At 43.0% G+C, this 20,288-nt stretch overlaps 1 protein-coding gene across 1 annotated transcript in view; it reads right to left on the bottom strand.

Moving 5' to 3' along the window:
* Positions 1-9,298: 9,298 nt before the first annotated feature.
* The window catches only part of SLC38A6 (solute carrier family 38 member 6), an 81,798-nt gene continuing 70,808 nt past the window's right edge, over positions 9,299-20,288 (bottom strand). The window contains exons 13-16 of the mRNA XM_067463055.1: positions 14,091-14,215; positions 12,992-13,136; positions 12,797-12,891; positions 9,299-10,593 (exon numbers count right to left, since the gene is read on the bottom strand). Coding sequence (XP_067319156.1) covers positions 10,513-10,593; positions 12,797-12,891; positions 12,992-13,136; positions 14,091-14,215 — 446 coding nt within the window. The 3' untranslated portion in view covers positions 9,299-10,512. The remainder of the gene's footprint in view (positions 10,594-12,796; positions 12,892-12,991; positions 13,137-14,090; positions 14,216-20,288) is intronic.

Genomic DNA, 20,288 nt, shown 5'->3' on the forward strand with positions numbered 1-20,288 from the left:
AGTGGGCCATCCAGTCCAACCCCCTGACAAGAAGCAGGAATATTGCATTCAAAGCACCCTGACAGATGGCCATCCAGCCTCTGTTTAAAAGCCTCCAAAGAAGGAGCCTCCACCACACTCCAGGGCAGAGAGTTCCACTGCTGAACAGTTCTCACAGTGAGGAAGTTCTTCCTCATGTTCAGATGGAATCTCCTTTCTTGTAGTTTGAAGCCATTGTTAGGATGAAGATGCCTTATTTTGTGTTACTTATAAAGACTATGTAAATTTCTTGCACTGTTTGTTTTTTGTGTCAACATTGCAAGTTTGTATTTCATCTCTGCTATTAAGAGTAAAGATTTTTTTTGTTCATTTCTACTCTTGTCTGTGAGTCTTGTGCATGGGATATGGCTAAGATCCGCTAGTGGTTTGCACGTTGGGCTGCAACGCTGGAGACCAGGGCATGAATCCCAGCTCAGCCACACTCTCAGCTTCAGAGGAATGGAAAGGCACACAACAATAATGGAATGTGTTGTCGAAGGCTTTCATGGCTGGAATCACTGGGTTGTTGTAGGTTTTTCAGGCTGAATGGCATGTTCTAGAAGTATTCTCTCCTAATAGGAGAGAATACTTCTAGAACATGGCCATACATCCTGAAAAACCTACAACAACCCAACAATAATGGAACTTTTCCATGGTCTGATCATGAAGAGCTAAAAAAAAGAAGCAGAGTCGAAAAGAACACAGAGTCAAAGGAACCCCAAGCTGGGATGGTTTGAAAGACTGGAGACAGATTCAACTGTAAAGAAAGCAGTGGAAGGAAAGGATGAAGTGGAAATATATGAGAACAGGCCTGGTGCAAAGGGAAATCAGCATGGGAAAAAGAGGAAATTCGGTCGGAGCAGAGCCAACTGTTGGAGGAAAAAGACAGACAGCAGGAGACAAAGCCAGTGTGAGACCAAAATACTGACTTGACCCAAGCTGCCAAAAAATTGGCAGATCTCTAGTGGGTGTTTATAGTATGTTTGGCTTTGGCTAGTTTGGGTGAGGATTCAGAGCAAAGAGTCCCTATGAAACGCTGACAGACAGCGCGGCTTCTAGGTGGGGAAAGCAAAGGTCAGTTGGCTTGGGATGGAAAAGCCTTGTACCCAAGCGGTGGACAGCGAGGGTTTTGTGCTTTTGGCAGGAAGCGGAGGCACACAGGGCAGGCGTGCTCAGAAGGCAGCTATGCTTTTGTAAGCTTTCAGCCAAAATTAAACTCCTTCCATCCATCTGGAAATAATGAGGAACTCCCCGCTTGGAATTCTTGCCATTCCAGTATAAGGTTTAATTTCATAATTTCATGTTAAGCTCTTATTTTCTGGAGAAGCAGACTTCCTTTGAGGATAACATTTGCGAGAAAGAGATGAAAGGTGCTCCCAGTTTAAATACAAACCATTCCTTGGTACAATTTTAAGGCAAAGGGAGGGAAGGAGGAGGAGGAGGAGGAGGAATATACACTATTATTTTGGTTGCTTCTATTCCATGAAAAATATCTGCTTTGCCCAGAAGTGTTCAAAGCACAAATAACCTGGAGGCCTCCTTGGCAAAAATGCAACAGAGGTGGTTTTGAGAAAAAAACATATTTTTCTTCACATTCTCGACATTAATTAGCAATGGGCTTTCAGAAATAAAAATCAAATAAAGGATTCAAATTGCCTCTTTGAACACTCTCAAAGTCCATATTTAGCAGCCAATGTTTTACAGTGGTTCTGAGATAGACCCATAATTCACAAACATCCAGCAGTTCAAATTTCAATGTATTGTCAAAGGCTTTCATGGCCGGAATCACTAGGTTGTTGTAGGTTTTTTTCGGGCTATATTGCCATGGTCTAGAGGCATTCTCTCCTGATGTTTCGCCAACCATAATTCACAAACATCCAGCAGTTCAAATTTCAATGTATTGTCGAAGGCTTTCATGGTTGGAATCACTGGGTTGTTGTAGGTTTTTTCGGGCTACATGGCCATGTTCTAGAGGCATTCTCTCCTGACGCTTCACCTGCATCTATGGCAAGCATCCTCAGAGGTCGGAAGCTTCTGAGGTAGGATGCCTACCTCCGAGGATGCTTGCCATTGATGCAGGCAAAACGTCCGGAGAGAATGCCTCTAGACCATGGCCATATAGCCTGAAAAAACCTACAACAACCCAGTTCAATTTCATCCGCTCCATAGATAATAACATTAAGCTAAGTACTTTTATACATTCATATACTTCCGTTGTGATGCTAGAGTCTACAAGCCAGAGTTCAGAAACTTACTCTTAAACTATAGTTTGGACTTGACAGTCTGAAAAGTCATGTGCTGTCATTACTCATTCCATTATTGGAAAATCAACTTTGGATGTTTCATTCAAAGTATGAATGCAAAACTACTACAGTAGAGTCTCGCTTATCCAACATAAATGGGCTCACAGAATGCTGGATAGGCAAAAATGTTGGATGATAAGGAGGGATTAAGGAAAAGTCTATTAAATGTCAAATTACGTTATGATTTTACAAATTAAGCATCAAAACATCACATTTTACAACAAATTGACAGATAAAGAACAGTTCAATACATGGTGACGTTATGTAGTAATTACTGTATTTATGAATTACCAAACATAACAATGTAGTGAAACAGCTGTGGAACCGGGTGGGAGGCAAACTGCGTTGGATAATCCAAAACGTTGGATGAGCTAAGGTTGGATTATCGAGACTCTACTATATTTCTATTCATTACTTTTTGTCCCTTTCCTTTCCTTTGTGTGTGCGAAGGATTGATGAAGCAATGGCATAATCCCAAAATGATTCCTGAAAGAATCCATACAATTCTCATAAAATCCAAATACTTCTGAAATTAACTAGAAAGCATAATTTATCAAAGCAATAAACTAAAATCCATCTCTCTCTCTCTCTCTCTCTCTCTCTCTCTCTCTCTATATATATATATATATAAATGTAACTTCATTGCATCCTAATTACTTGGGATTCATCTACACTGTAAAATTCAGTTTGGCACCACTTTAACTGTCATGGCTCAATGCTATGGACTCCTGAAAGTTGTAGTTTGGTGATGCAAGAACATTTTTTGACAGAGAAGGCTAAAGGCCTTCTAAAATTACAATTCCTGTGATTCCTTAGCATTGAGCCATGGCAAGTAAAGCAAGTCACTGCTTCCAATTTCTGCTAACTAATTTATTGCAAGGATTGCAAAGATAATGAGCATTAAAAATCCTTAAACATTAAAGAATACCACAAAAATGCACAGAATTGCTTGAAGTTCCCTCTCTGTTGGATGACCTGGGTGGGATCAGGATGTTTTATGGGAACTCCCACCCAGGCAATCTCATTTCACCAAATTGCTGTTGGCCATCAGACAGCAAGGGAAGGCTGCCTTGTTTTATAGGGCTTCTGGAATTTCCCCCAATGGAGTGGATTCTTTTCCTCACTCGTTTTTGGGATGTAGTTTCCTTTCTTGTGTGGTTTTGACTTTGGTGAGAAAAAAGAGGAGTGGCAAAGATGACTGGCATATCTTTGCTTTCATTTAGACTTTCTTCAGTCATCCGAGCTTTGCAGTGCTGCTTTCTTTGAATGCTCAAGCGCCTGTTTTGTTCTGCAATCATTCTCCACAATGGTGACAATCCCTTACCATTTTGAGAGGGACAGCAGAGGAAAATTGGATGGATTTGGGAGTGGTGCAAGGTCCTGACGTGGTTGGGGCTGATGGGCATTTTTGTGTGTTTTCACATGTGTTTAAAAACTAGACTTGTTTCTTCTGTTTCCTTTGTTTCCTTTGGTGCTTCAGGGGCACGTAATGGTAAGGGCCTTCCTGGTACAAAAACCCGCCCAACACGAAAGCAAGCAGGAGCGGATACCGGCTCCTCCTCTGATTTTTGGTATCACAGTTTAATCTTTTTTTATTAATCCCCCAGGAAGTGCAGCCTGGGAGAGAAAGCACACAGACGCCTTCCTGCAGCTGAGCTCTTCTCCTCTAGAGTAAGAAACAGCTTTAAGAACTTGCCTCCTTGCCATGGAAAGAGTGTGTGTGGCATGCAGCCCTAGGAGAGAAAGTGTGCACGCCTGCCTGCAGCTGAGCTCTTCTCCTCTAGAGTAAGAAATAGCTTTTCAAACTTGCCTCCTTGCCTTGGAAAGAGGGTGTGTGGCATGCAGCCCTAGGAGAGAAAGTGTACACGCCTGCCTGCAGCTGAGCTCCTCTCCTCTAGAGTAAGAAACAGCTTTTTAAATGTGCCTCCTTGCCTTGGAAAGAGTGTGTGTGGCATGCAGCCCTAGGAGAGAAAGTGTTCACGCCTGCCTGCAGCTGAGCTCCTCTCCTCTAGAGTAAGAATCAGCTTTAAGAACTTGCCTCCTTGCCTTGGAAAATGGGGTGTGTGACATGCATCCCTAGGAGAGAAAGTGTGCACACTTGCCTGCAGCTGAGCTCCTCTCCTCTAGAGTAAGAAACAGCTCTTCAAACTTGCCTCCTTTCCTTGGAAAGAGGATGTGTGGCATGCAGCCCTAGGAGAGAAAGTGTGCACGCTTGCCTGCAGCTGAGCTCCTCTCCTCTAGAGTAAGAAACAGCTTTTAAACCTGGCCTCCTTGCCTTGGAAAGAGGGTGTGTGGCATGCAGCCCTAGGAGAGAAAGTGTGCACGCTTGCCTGCAGCTGAGCTCCTCTCCTCTAGAGTAAGAAACAGCTTTTAAACCTGGCCTCCTTGCCTTGGAAAGAGGGTGTGTGGCATGCAGCCCTAGGAGAGAAAGTGTGCACGCTTGCCTGCAGCTGAGCTCCTCTCCTCTAGAGTAAGAAACAGCTTTTCAAACTTGCCTCCTTGCCTTGGAAAATGGGGTGTGTGACATGCATCCCTAGGAGAGAAAGTGTGCGCGCTTGCCTGCAGCTGAGCTCCTCTCCTCTAGAGTAAGAAACAGCTTTTAAACCTGGCCTCCTTGCCTTGGAAAGAGGGTGTGTGGCATGCAGCCCTAGGAGAGAAAGTGTGCACGCTTGCCTGCAGCTGCATGCAGGCGCCTGAGAGAGTGTGCATGCCTGCCTGCAGCCAAGCATCTCTCCTCTAGAGTAAGAAAGAAACAGCTTTAAGGACTTGCCCCCTAAAAATGCTTTGCAAGAGGGCGTGTGGCATGCATGCACCTGTGAGAAAGTGTGCATGCCTGCCTGCAGCTAAGCATCTCTCCTCTAGAGTAAGAAAGAAACAGCTTTAAGAACTTGCCTCCTTTAAATGCCTTGGTGAGCAGGCCTGGAATAGAAAGCGAGCACGTCTGCTTGCAACTCCTCTCCTCTAGAGTAGAATAAGCTTAAATGCCTAAAATGCAGGGAAGGGGAGCCTGGGAAGCCCACTCCCCGCAATGGATTTTTTGGCACCCCAGAGCAAAAACAGATATCTGCCTTCCCGAATTCGGGAGGCTCCCATAAAATGGATCAGGGCCCCCACCAAAAGCCGGCACACAAAATGGGTCAAGGGCTATCCGGATTGCACAAGCCTATTAAAAACTCTATATTAAGGGTACTTATTCCATGCCGGAATTCAACCTTGTTTCAGCTACGTAAATTTGCAGACCCCAAGGAATGAAATGCTTGGACCAAATCTAAGATTATGAAGTGATCTTAGGACAGTGATACTTCTTAAGAGAATACTTCAAACCATACTTTCTGCCTGATGGACGGTGGTTTCAAAGAGGAGGTGTTGGATGGTTCAGCCAAAACAGCAATGTCCCCTTCTGTCATAGGAAGTTATATCAGTACAATGTGGTCATGTAGAGGCATGGAAGGACTGTACCATGGCAATCCATTCACATAGTTTAAATTAAGAACATTACTGCCATCGCGTAAATTCACAACACGACAGTTTTGATGCAAACGACACACGTGAAAGAAACCAGAGTTTTATTGTACATTAACCCTGGGATCTTACCTCTGAATGCACTGAAGGATAAAAACTGTACACATTTTCCATTCAGTGAAAAAGCCCGGACACACTGGCAGGCAGGCAGGGTTAATCTCACTGTGATTTCTTGCTTTTCTGCTGAACTATAAATCATCCGGAATGGCAGGCTTCTTTAATCAGAGATAGACCAGACCTGGCTTCGGTTTGCATATCAGAGCTCTTGGCTGGGCAAGAAGGATGGGGAAGCTTTGCATGCTCTTTCTGCGGGACTGACAGGAGCAGGTGTCGCAGGATTTCTGCCACTTTCTGCAGGATGTTCTCAGAAGACTGCCTTGTATTGTTGGATTTCAGCCACTGAGGGAGACGTAGTTTGAAACGGGGTTTTCATGGATGCTTCCAATGACTGAAAATCCTATGTGCCTGCTTTTGCAGAGGGCCTTTGTTTGCAAAAATGCTGATGTGTAGAGAAAGAGCTGCCAAGGAACAGAGTTGGACAGAAAATACTCCCTAATACTCCCTTAATTCCCAGCCACATGAAGTACCAACCTATAGATATTTTCCATGTGTACATGGCCAGAGAATGATAGACTATAGTTGTGCCATTGTTAAGATCTCACGTGTGCCTTCATGCCTGTCAAAGTCATAAAGAGCCAATCAACATCTGTAGAGCCACAAAAGTCAACATTGATACTGAAATACAACACTGCCTGAGCTCTGCGAGTGCAGCATTTTTCCGAATGAAGCAATCCAAAGCAGCATATTCCACTGTCAAACAGCTCTTGTCTTCAGGAGGTTCTTCCTGAAGTTTACGTGGAAACCCATTTCCTGTAGTTTTGTCTTCCACAAAAGTCAACATTGACGCTGAAATAAAAACACCAGCTGAGCTCTGCGAGTGCAGCATTCTTCTAAATGAAGCCGAGAGTGTTTGAGGACTGGGACATCCGTAGGGAGACCAAGGTGCTTGTTTATAAAGCTATTGTCCTCCCAACTCTGCTATACACCTGTGAAACAGGGACTATCTACAGACGTCACATGCAAATTCTATAATGATTCCATCAGCGTTGCGTCTGAAAAATCCTGCAAATCTCTTGGGGAGACAAGCAGACAAATGTCAGCTTGCTGGAAGAAGCAAAGACCACCAGCACTGAAGTGATGGTCCTCCGCCATCAGCTCCACTGGACCGGCCATGTTCTGGATGCTTGACCACTGTCTCCCAAAGCAGTTGCTCTACTCCAAGCTCAAGAACGGAAAACACAATGTTGGTAGGCAGGAAAAGAGATTTAAAGGTGGGCTCAAAGCCAACCTTAAATAGACACTGAGAACTGGGAAGCTCTGGCCCTTGAGCACTCTAGCTGGAGGTCAGCTGTGACCAGCAGTGCTGTAGAATTTGAAAAGGCACGAATGGAGGGCAAAAGAGAAAAATGTGCCAAGAGGAAGGCGCGTCAAGCCAACCCCGACTGGGACAGCCTTCCACCTGGAAACCAACGCCCTCAATGCAGGAGAACATGCAGACCAAGAATAGGGCTCCACAGTCACCTACGGACACACCGCCAGTACACCGATCTTGGAAAACAATCCTACTCGGATCACCTAAATAAGTAAGTAAGTAAGTAAGTAGCCAGCTTAGACCAATGAAATGATTGATTGTTGTACACCAATGAGAATGTGTTTTCAATTTCCTGTAAAAGTGATAAAAAAAAAAGCATTGCAGCCTCATTTCAGGTTGCAACAAAGCTTTTGCATGCATTTTGTTGTTATTGCTAGGCCCACAATAAAAGCCTTTGTAGTAAGAATCCAACTTGTGGCTTCCTCCTTGCACAGCTGCCTGGGCCTTTGAGGGGACTCCTAAGCTTGTGCATTTGGAGTGCTGGTGAGGGCGTACCCCTACATTTGTGTCCCTTCACCACAACTCTACCGCACTGGGTACTAGGCTTTTGATTATTTTATTACTAGCTGGCCAAGGACAGAACATGGCAAAGTTTCTGTTGTTTGTTTCTTTTCTTCTGGATGGAACATTCCAATCTTTTGGCCATGCTGGCAGGGGGATTTTGGGAGTTGTTGTGCAAAAACACCCCAGCATTTCTTACTTCTTCTGCAACACTTATACTTGGAACCAGAAAACGTAACACAATGTCACTGTGATCTCCGATAATATAATTAAGACAGAAAAGAAAGTCATTACAAAATATACAAGACTCAATAAAATGGTCCAAAGAAACAGAACAAATAAAAGACTGCGTGATTAAATGGGCAAGAAATATTGGACACCCAATTAAGCTGGAGGAATGGGGGAAAATATGGAATAATAAATTAAAATATACATACACATATGATTTGAAGGGACACTGGTATAAAATGATGCACCAATGGTACGTAACATCCCAAAAGCTGTCAAAATGTTACAAAAATACAAAATGCTGGAAATGTGAAACTCATGTAGGTACTTTTTACCACATGTGGTGTTCCTGTAAAGCTGCAAAAAGTTATTGGAGAAATATACAAGAAAAGATGCAGAAAATTTTGGAGATAAGAATTCAATTGAAGCCGCAGTATCTCATACTAGTTTTCTAAGATCTACAGAGATACTCACTGGAACACCTCAGCAAGTAAGAGTCCAAAAGTGGCAGGCTAAAACCCGGAACCTCAAGTCACGTCTGATACCGAATGAGAGACTCCCTCCTGAGCACACAGAAGACTGGACAACTTGGAAGGTGCTGAACAGACTGTGCTCTGGCATCATGAGATGCAGAGCCAACCTCAAGAAATGGGGCCACAAAGTTAAGTCCACGACATGCAAGTGTGGAGAAGAGCAAACCACAGACCACCTATTACAATGCAGCCTGAGCCCTGCCAGCTCAGCTACTGGTCAAAGGGCACTTAATATAATGCCAAGTTTTTAAAACTTTGTATTTTTAGATACATTACAACTGTACCCTTGGCTTGCTTCTGATATGATAAATAAATTCCTACTAGGCATGACAAACATGGAATTAGACAAAAATAAGGACAGATTGTTTAATTACTGTGCGAGAAATTGGGGATGCAAAGAAATCCCTACAATAGAAGACTGGCTATTGAAAATAGCCGATATAATGAATATGGACAATTTGACACAACTACTAAATAACCAAAAGGCAAAACAATAACATAAAATAATAACGGACTGGACACCTTTTAAAGAATTCTTGAGATGACAAAAAAAATGAAAATGATAAAAGAGACATTAAAAGATGCCTGGAAATAAGGAAGAATGGGAGAAGAACTATCCAAAGAAACAAAATTCTATGAATCATGATGAGGAAGATTGGAAGTCAACAAAACCCCCTTTGTATTGCCAAAGGCTTTCATGGCCAGAATCACTGGGTTGCTGTAAGTTTTTTGGGCTGTATGGTCATGTTCTGGAAGCATTCTCTCCTGACATTTCTCCCGCATCTATGGCAGGCATCCTCAGAGTTTGTGAGGTCTGTTGGAAACTAGGCAAATGAGATTTATCTATCTGTGGAATGTCCAGGGTGGGAGAAAGAACTCTTGTCTGTTGGAGGCAAGTGTGAATGTTGAAATTGGCCAGCTTGATTAGCATTGAAAAGTTTTGCAGCTTCAAAGCTTGGCTGGTTGCTGCCTAGGAGGGGATCCTTTGTTGGGAGGTGTTAGCTGGCACGGATTTTTTTCCTTTCTGGAAATCCTCGTTCCTCCTTGGAACTAGAAGTCAAGGACCAACTTTAGCTTGGCCCCTTTCTCTCCATCCCTCCAGCGCCTGGGATCCTGAAGAAGAGAGGGCTGAGAGGGGATATGATAGCCATGTATAAATATGTGAGAGGAAGCCACAGGGAGGAGGGAGCAAGCTTGTTTTCTGCTTCCCTGGAGACTAGGACAAGGAACAATGGCTTCAAACTACAAGAGAGGAGATTCCATCTGAATATGAGGAAGAACTTCCTGACTGTGAGAGCTGTTCTGCAGTGGAACTCTCTGCCCCGGAGTGTGGTGGAGGCTCCTTCTTTGGAAGCTTTAAAACAGAGGCTGGATGGCCATCTGACGGGGGTGCCTTGAATGCAATTTTCCTCCTTCTTGGCAGGGGGTTGGACTGGATGGCCCATGAGGTCTCTTCCAACTCTTTGATTCTATGATTCTAGTTCTCCTAGTATCCATTTTCCTGGTTTCCAACAGACCTCACAACCTCTGAGGATGCCTGCCATAGATGCAGGCGAAATGTCAGGAGAGAATGCTTCTGCAACATGGCCATACAACCCAAAAAACTTACAGCAACCCTTCCCTTTTCACCCTACCTTATTTCATACCTTATATTCCCACAAAACTATTGTTTTTTTATTTCCACAAACCATACCCATATATCACTCCCAACCCCATTAGCCCCATTTTAGAATATTGTAGAAATATTTTCAATAAAAATTATTATCAAAAAGAGTGAAAAGTGATAAAATTGCTGCTATAATATTCTTGAGTTCCAGCTCAATTTTGCAGTAAGAAAAAAAAAAGATTTGCAGTGCGGTTTTGCTATGATTTCCCAACTTTGGTGACGCCTTTCTTCCTCCTCCAGCATTTGATGCAGTGTAGCTAAAATGTTTATCTGAGTGGCAGCTCCAAGTTCCAGAAGGCAGGAATGCTTTCAATGATGAATCCAATTGTACATGATTAGTGCTAAACTGACGAGGCCGACCAAGAGGCCAAAAACGAGCAGCGTACATGCCTGGGAAGGAATTAAGACAAACAGATAAATCCTGAGCAGCAGAAAGCAATTTACGCTTTGATTCATTAAGTCCGTGATTAAGGGAACATTATTTCAACTCGTAGGTGGCAGCCGAGTTAAATGGTTGCATTTAAACAAACATGCTCACTGTGTGCATCTTGGGGATATTCGGATCTGCTCACACAAATGGGCTGCATTTGTGGTTGAGGAAATGATTTCACTCAAGGATTTGCCTTCTCAACCGGATAAAGCTATGGTAACCTCCAAGACAGAAACTTGGCAAAACACAATTATTCGCAATTTTTGATAGAACAGTATTAGTGGAATGAACTGTGCATGACCTGATGTGTGAAAAAAGGGGATCTACAATGAAATTAAATTAAGATCTCAGATTAAAACAGGGAATTTTACCCTTGCAAGGCATATATAGCAGTTCAAATTTCTTTTAGCTCCAAGATCCACCATAGCTCATATGTCTAGGTTCACACTCAGAATACAGAAGGCTGTGTGTTAACTTGGTATTCAGGTTAGAAAGAACTTCTGTTTGGAGACCTCTTGTGAGTTAGGTTAGGACAGACATGGGTAAACTTTGGCCCTCCAGGTGTTTTGGACTACAACAACAATAATAATAATAATAATAATAATAATAATAATAATAATATGGAGCCCCGGGTGGCGCAGTGGGTTAAACCCCTGTGCCGGCAGGACTGAAGACCGACAGGTCGCAGGTTCGAATCCGGGGAGAGGCGGATGAGCTCCCTCTATCAGCCCCAGCTCCTCATGCGGGGACATGAGAGAAGCCTCCCACAAAGATGATAAAAACATCAAATCATCCGGGCGTCCCCTGGGCAACGTCCTTGCAGACAGCCAATTCTCTCATAACAGGAGCGACTCCTGACACGACTAATTAAAACTCAGGAAAAATAAGAGAGAGACAGATTATTTGCGGAGGAGAACTCATTATAGTGGGGGTTGTGGAATCAGGCTTTCCCACAAAGGGGGGGGGGGCATATACTCCAATGACAAAACGTTGAGGCTAAGCAATAGTGTGAGAATGTAAACCTATTCATCAAAAGCGCAGCAGAAGAGCCAGGTTTTAAGGTCCTTTTTAAAGGTTTCTAAGGTAGAGGCTTTCCTAATTTTTCCATGCAATTAGTTTCAGAGTCGGGGGGGGGGGGGGCACAGAGGAAAAAACTCTCTGCCTTGTACTTACTAGGCAAGCTTGTGAAATTGGCAGGGGCGAAAAAAGGGCCTCCCCAGAAGAACAGAGGGCCCGAGTTGGTTCATGGAGGGAGACACGGTCACGAAGGCAGGTGGGTCCCAAACAACTCCCACAATTCCTAACAGTTGCCCATGCCTGAGCTAGGAGTAAGCTTAGAAAGGTTCCTTTTTTGGATTACAGTTCCCATGATCTCCCAGTTTCTACTCCCAAGCTCCTCTTTGTAGATGGAAACTTCACATGACTAATATTGACTAATAAAGAGTATTAGTCAATATTCTCCTGACTTTCAAGACTCTCTCTGCTGAGATAACAGGGAAGTCTTAAGATACTTCACAATTTGATACTCTTTTCAGGAAAGATTATATCTGCGTAAGATTAATCATATTTCTCCAACAATATGTGAATATGAAAGATGTCACTATAGGTGTTATTAGACTTTTTTTGTGCATGTCAGGAGCAACTTGAGAAACTGCAAGTTGCTTCTGGTGTGAGAGAATTGGCCGTCTGCAAGGATGTTGCCTGGATGTTTTGATGTTTTACCATCCTTGTGGGAGGCTTCTCTCATGTCCCTGCATGAGGAGCTGGCGCTGATAGAGGGAGCTCATCCGTGCACTCCCTGGATTCGAACCTGTGACCTGTCGGTCTTCAGTCCTGCCAGCACAGGGGTTAAACCCACTGCGCCACCGGGGGCTCCAGTACATTTAGTAATGGCAAATAACATGATCAACAACTAGAACTAAACAACTTTAAAAACAACATTTAATGTGTATTAAAAACAATACAAATCTAGCATCTGGATGCTTGTACATAACTGGGCCATACTTGCTGGGGGATTATGGGGCGGGCTGTAATCTAAAAAGGTAACTTTCCCAAGCATTATTCCTGTGGGGATGGGATTTTGGCACCTGTGTGCTAAAACCACATCTATCTTCTTGCTTTAGCAATTCAAAACACAATGAAAGCATCGCACTGACATCTTACCCCAAGTTTATGTCGTGAAACGAAATCTTCTGTGCTGATCTTAAGGTAAAACAACCCAGGGTATATAAAAAGTAAACAGGTTGATGAGGTAGAACCTTGAAAAAAGTAAGAGGAATGTTATTTGGTTATAAACCCTCTTATATAGATATTTTATAAATGTCAGGCTAAGGAAGGAAAAAACAGAGGAAGCCTTACCGACTACTCCAAAAAGTTGTGTGATGTCAGGAACATACATTGCAAGCAAGACGGCAGTTGCATTGAGTGTTAAAGTGACGAAAATGTGGCGGGTTAAAGAGAAGGGAAGATGGGAAAAAAACACCATCATCACAGCTTTCCTTGCCTGGGGAATTCAAAAGACAAAATATATGCATTTTAATGATTAAACAAACAAAAACAACTGTCTGGAAAGTTCTTTTTGTTTAAAAAAAGAAAAAGCAAAAATAAAATTGCATTATTTTAGCTGTTGACAGGCACAATAAAGACTGGATACTAGGCATGGGCAAACTTGGGCCCTCCAGGTGTTTTGGACTTCAACTCCCACAATTCCTAACAGCCTGTTATTGTTGGAAACGTAAACAGAAGTGAGCATTAGGCAAACAATTGCATTTTCTAAGATTGAATAGGGATGGTATTCTAATAGATAAGAATGAAACATTGCTGTACAGCAGGCATGGGCAAACTTGGGCCGTTCGGGTGTTTTGGACTTCAACTCCCACAATTCCTAACAGCCTACTGGCTGTTAGGAATTGTGAGAGTTGAAGTCCAAAACATCCGAACGACCCAAGTTTGCCCATGCCTGCTGTACAGTGCATGATTGGTTACACAACTGTTTGAACTAGTAGAATTCCCCAGCAATTCCAGCATAAGTTGGAGTCATGCAGCTGTGTACATCTTCTGCCATTTAGTTTTGCTGGTCAACCTGAAGCTCTAATACTCAAAGAGTGAGGGAAACAGGCTTTGAGATTTCAAGAAAGCTTTTTGCTGACTCCTCTTAGCTCATAAAAATGCATGCTTGCTTGAAAATGTCATATGAATACTAGCCAAATAAATGTCAAGATTCTGGAAACAATGCTATGATTCAACTGAAGTCCCAAACTCTTTCTTTTTCTACTTTTTTTTTAAAAAAAATTAAAATCAGCATAGCATCTTAAGCTTGTGGTTAATGAGAGCCCAAGGGTTTGGATCAACCACTTGAACGTGGGAGACAACCAAGACTAGATGGCAAGGAGGTCTGGAAATAATTAAGGAAGTCATTTTTGCGGGGCCAAGAAATCAACTTGCTTGCAAGACTTACGGGAAAGTGGATGAGGGGAACCGTCAACAGCACCGCACAGAGGATGCTCAGCTTGACTGTCATGATGACTGTGTCATGGGGCAAGTACCTACTGTATCCTCGCAGAAGTTCAGAATCCACGTGGCCTGAAATGGTTTTTAAAAGACGGGAAGTAGGGCTCAATCATGCATGTAACACCACAATAATAATAATAATAATAATAATAATAATAATAATAATCTTGGATTGTTGTAGGTTTTTTCAGGCTATATGGCCATGGTCTAGAGGCATTCTCTCCTGACGTTTCACCTGCATCTATTGCAAGCATCCTCAAAGGTAGTGTCAAAAAAGAAGCAGCATTAAAGCCTTGACAGACCGTGCAAAAAGAATCTGCGAACCCCACCTCCTCCAAGATGAACTGAACCACCTCAACTGGGCTCTACAGGCCAATGGAGACTCCACCTCAGACATCAGAAGAGCTGCAAGACCAAGAACAAGCCACGAGAATAAAGATGAAGATTCACCCAGAGGGAAAGTGTTCCTGCCATACATCAAGGGAACCACTGACCGCAGAGGGAAGCTGATGAGGAAACACAACATACAAACTATCTACAGACCCACCAAGAAAATCCAACAAATGCTACATTCAGCAAAGGACAAGAGGGATCCTCTCACCTCTGCAGGAGTCTACCGTATACCATGCAGCTGTGGACAAGTCTACATAGGGACCACCAAACGCAGCGCCCAGACACGAATCAAGGAACATGAAAGGCACTGCAGACTACTTCAACCAGAGAAGTCAGCCATAGCAGAGCATCTGATGAACCAACCTGCACACAGCATTTTATTTGAGAACACAGAAATGCTGGACCACAACTAACAACCACCATGTCAGACTACACAGGGAAGCCATAAAAATCCACAAGCATGTGGACAATTTCAACAGAAAGGAGGAAACCATGAAAATGAACAAAATCTGGCTACCAGTATTAAAAACTCTAAAATTGCAACAGCACAACAACAGAGAGGAAGCAAGCAGGGACATCTAATTACCTCTCAACAAAAGTTTGCCTCAAGCACAGTCAGGCCATTATATGCTAATCAAGGTGGTCAGTTGAAACATTCACACCTAGCTCCAGCAGAGAAGAGTCCTTTGTCTCACCCTGGTCATTCCACAGATAAATAAACCCTTTTGCCTAGTTCCAACAGACCTCACTACCTCTGAGGATGCTTGCCATAGATGCAGGTGAAACGTCAGGAGAGAATGCCTCTAGAACATGGCCATATAGCCTGAAAAAACCTACACCAACCCAGTGATTCCGGCCATGAAAGCCTCCGACAATACAATAAAAATCTTTATTTATACCACTCCACCATCTCCCCGGTGGGGACTCAGAGCGGCTTACATGGGGCCAAGCGAAATAAAGGCAAAAACATAAACAACAAACAACATCATCACAATTACAAAGGGAAAAAAACATTCCAATAAACACAGTCACGATAACAGTGGGCGGGCCACATGTACAGGATAAAACAATTAAAAGACTCTAATGAGATCAAATAGGAGCAGGTTATTTGCAGGGAGCTCATAAAAACAAAACAGAGTTGTGAAACTAAACTTCCCATTTGGAGGGTGTTTACTCCAGTGGCAGAAGCGTTGAGGGGAGCAGTAATATCATGTTGTACATCTACTCGCCAAAGGCGAGGAAATATTAACCAAGGACTCCCTTAAGAAATCAGAAATGGTAAGCAAGCTTCTTCAAAAAATGGCTGGCTTGTTCACTATTCCAATGAGAAATTTAACAATAGGGTATTAAAACAGGTAAAGCAATTTGGTTCATTCATTTTAAGTTTGCATCAGAAATACTACAATGACATGCAATTCACAAACCAAACAGAAAAGAGCCCTTAAGACAGTGGTTCTCAAGCTGTGGGTCCCCAGATGTTCTGGCCTTCAACTCTCAGAAATCCTAACAACTGGTAAAATCATAAAATCATAGAGTTGGAAAAGACTTCATGGGCCATCTAGTCCAACCCCCCTGCCAAGAAGCAGGAAAATTGCATTCAAAGCACCCCCAACAGAAGACCATCCTGCCTCTGTTTCAAAGCCTCCACCACACTCCGGGGCAGAGAGTTCCATTGCTGAACAGCTCTCACAGTCAGGAAGTTCTTCCTAATGTTCATATGGAATCTCCTTTCCTTGTTCCTAATGTTCAGATGGAATTTCTAGAAGTTGTAGGTCAAAACACCCGGAGACCCACAGGTTGGGAACCACTGCCTTAAGAGGATAAATTACAAACTAAATGTTCATATGGCATGCATGCTTAGAAACACTTCTTACAATTAAAATAGGACTGTATGTAGGTTGAGGATCTCTTATTCAAAACACTTGGTACCAGAAGTGCTTTGGAAGAAAGGGAGTGAGGGGAAAACCTTGGGTTTTAAGTCAGTTGAAGTTGCTGTCATGTTGTGTCATTTTCCTATATAAATATAGAGATTGAGTATCTGTTATCCAAAATGCTTTGGATCTGAAATGTTTAGGATTTCAGGCATTTTTGGACTTTGGAATATACCATATACTCGAGTATAAGCCGAGTTTTTCAGCCACCTTTTTAGGCTAAAAAAAATCTCCCTTGACTTATGCTCAAGTGAGGGTCCTGGTGGAAAGGTGTGGGACTGAAAGAAGCCCCTTGAGCCAGCAGGACTAAAGACCGACAGGTCACAGGTTCGAATCTGGGGAGAGCGCGGATGAGCTCCTTCTATCAGCTCCAGCTCCTCATGCGGGGACATTAGAGAAGCCTCCCACAAGGATGGTAAAACATCGAAACATCCCGGCGTCCCCTGGACAACGTCCTTTAAGACGGCCAATTCTCTCACACCAGAAACGACTTGCAGTTTCTCAAGTCACTCCTGACACGACAAATAAATAAATGCATTTTAATATATGTATGTCTCAAAATATGCTTTAATTGTCACATTTTATTATGTTTTAATATGTTATTTTATAGATGTCTTGAACTATGTTTTGCCTCACCTCAGGCCAAAAGGAGAGGTGGGAAATGAATAAATAAATTATCATCATCGTCATCATCATCTTGGAGAAGTAACCCATGTATAACACAAATTCATTTACTTTTTATACACACACACACACACACACACATATATCCATACACACAGAGAGACTGAAGCTAACTTTAAATGCAACATTTTTTTATAATTTTGTGCAGGAAACAAAGTTCGTATACATTGAATCATCAGAAAGCAAAAGAAACACTGTCTAAGCCACCCAACTGGACAATTTTGGAATTCCAGATGCAGGATGCTCAACCTGTAATGCACTTTATTTATTAAAAGTCATTTTATACGGCTCTCCAGCCTCATAGATCCTCAGGCAATATAAAACATACACAGGCAAAACTAATTGTGACAAGACAACACCGCATAATACAATATTTTGTTTTATTCTTCATTAATGACTTAGATGAAGGGCTAGAAGGCATGATCATCAAGTTTGCAGACGACACCAAATTGGGAGGGATAGCCAATAGTCCAGAGGACAGGAGCAGAATTCAAAACGATCTTGACAGATTAGAGAGATGGGCCAAAACCAACAAAATGAAGTTCAACAGTGACAAATGTAAGATACTCCACTTTGGCAGAAAAAATGAAATGCAAAGATACAGAATGGGTGACGCCTGGCTCGAGAGCAGTACGTGTGAAAAAGATCTTGGAGTCCTCGTGGACAACAAGTTAAACATGAGCCAACAATGTGATGTGGCGGCAAAAAAAGCCAGTGGGATTTTGGCCTGCATTAATAGAAGCATAGTGTCTAGATCTAAGGAAGTAATGCTACCCCTCTATTCTGCTTTGGTTAGACCACATCTGGAATATTGTGTCCAATTCTGGGCACCACAATTCAAGAGAGATATTGACAAGCTGGAATGTGTCCAGAGGAGGGCGACTAAAATGATCAAGGGTCTGGAGAGCAAGCCCTATGAGGAGCGGCTTAGGGAACTGGGCATGTTTAGCCTGAAGAAGAGAAGGCTGAGAGGAGATATGATAGCCATGTATAAATATGTGAGAGGAAGCCACAGGGAGGAGGGAGCAAGCTTGTTTTCTGCTTCCTTGGAGACTAGGACGCGGAACAATGGCTTCAAACTACAAGAGAGGAGATTCCATCTGAACATTAGGAAGAACTTCCTGACTGTGAGAGCCGTTCAGCAGTGGAACTCTCTGCCCCGGAGTGTGGTGGAGGCTCCTTCTCTGGAAGCTTTTAAGCAGAGGCTGGATGGCCATCTGTCAGGGGTGATTTGAATGCAATATTCCTGCTTCTTGGCAGGGGGTTGGACTGGATGGCCCATGAGGTCTCTTCCAACTCTTTGATTCTATGATTCTATGATTTATAAAAACAATGCAAAGGCTTAAGCAAAGCAAACTCAAATGAATGCCAACATTTCAATGACTGGGCAAAGAATAACTAGAAGAACCCATATAAGAGAAAGAATAAGCTCTGGTGGGCCAATGCTTCTTCAGAGCTAGATCGGATCATGGATAAACTGAAAGATGCCATCACATCATAACAACACTTGAATCTGTTGCTTCCAAAATGGTTATAGAGAAGAGTAAAGAGGTCCAGGACACTGCGTAATAGGCAAAAACATATTCCATGAAATTCATTTTTAAAGCTAATGACGTGCCACAACTCTCTACCATAAGCTAGTGGGTGGGGTGCATTAATAACTTTTTGACCTCTGAATCTTGGCAAATTAAACTCTGGATGATATTAAAGAACAGCTAATTGGGAACAGAATGGGAGGACAACCACAATTTTGCAGCAATGGAGGATAAGAAAATAGGCTGTTGTACAGTTAAGGTAATTAAATACGCCATCTTTCCCTTCCAAACAGCAAAATAGAATGGAGGGAATATTTTATTTCTAGTGACTACATTTAGTCTCCTTGAACAAATTTGATTGCTGCAGAGATCTTAATTTTGACATGACAAAGCTGTGATGGTTGAATGAGAGAGAAAAAAATGAAATATGGAAGTAAAATGGATGGGTCTAGCAAAACCCAATAAACAAAACCTTCAGAGATAAACATGAGGCTAACTGAATAAGCAGCAATGCCTATATATGTTCTTTTGGTCTCTATTGTCACAACTGATCCTTAGAAGAATCAAATGGAGGAGGAGGAGGAGGAGGCAGATTGCCAGGAATTTATAGCTCCTGATGACAGTGGTTTCTCCAAACCTGAAGAACTGGAAGCTGAAGCAGATGAGGGGCTTTACCCTCAGCAAGAGAATGCAGAAACAGAAGACACATTACCATCATTTGCAAAGGGATGAAGAAAGAATGAGAAATTACACCAATCCCGGCAACAGTTAAATAGGAGACGTAAGTGGCTATCAATCTCCCAACAGATCCCTGCCACTCTCAACGGTTCTCTCTTGGTCACTGGAAGTACTCTTTGTTGTTAGTGTTTTCCTGACCTTGGACGTGTTTTGTTTATTTGGTTTTGCTGACTGGCACAACCTGGGGATCACAACCAGACACAGTGAAGTCATCTGCCCTTGCGCTATGCTACTCTGCTGCTGAGTATGCATGTCCAGTGTGGAACACATTTCACCACACTAAAACAGTAAATGTGGCTCTTAATGAGACATGCCGCATTATCACGGGGTGTCTGTGCCCTACACCACTGGAGAAATTACACTGCTTAGCCGGTATTGCACCACCCAACATCTGCCGGGAAGTAGCAGCCAATACTGAAAGGATCAAGGCAGAGACATCTCCAGCTCATCCCCTGTTTGGGTATCAGCCAGCACGTCAATGACTTAATAGTTTTCTAAGATCTACAGAGACACTTGCTGGAACACCTCAGCAAGCGAGAATCCAAAAGTGGCAGGCTCAAACCCAGAACCTCAACCAATGGCTGACGCCAAATGAGAGTCTCCCCCCTGGGCACACAGAAGACTGGGTGACTTGGAAGGTGCTGAACAGACTGCGCTCTGGCACCACGAGATGCAGAGCCAACCTCAAGAAATGGGGCTACAATGGTGGAGTCCACAACATGCGAATGTGGAGAAGAGCAAACCACAGACTACCTACTACAATGCAGTTTGAGCCCTGCCACATGCACAATGGAGGGCCTTCTTACAATGACACCAGGGGCACTCCAAGTGGCCAGCTTCTGGTCAAAGGACATTTGAGATAAT

The sequence above is a fragment of the Anolis sagrei genome, chromosome 1 (genome assembly GCF_037176765.1).
Source record: "Anolis sagrei isolate rAnoSag1 chromosome 1, rAnoSag1.mat, whole genome shotgun sequence".
In the NCBI taxonomy this organism is placed as follows: domain Eukaryota; kingdom Metazoa; phylum Chordata; class Lepidosauria; order Squamata; family Dactyloidae; genus Anolis; species Anolis sagrei.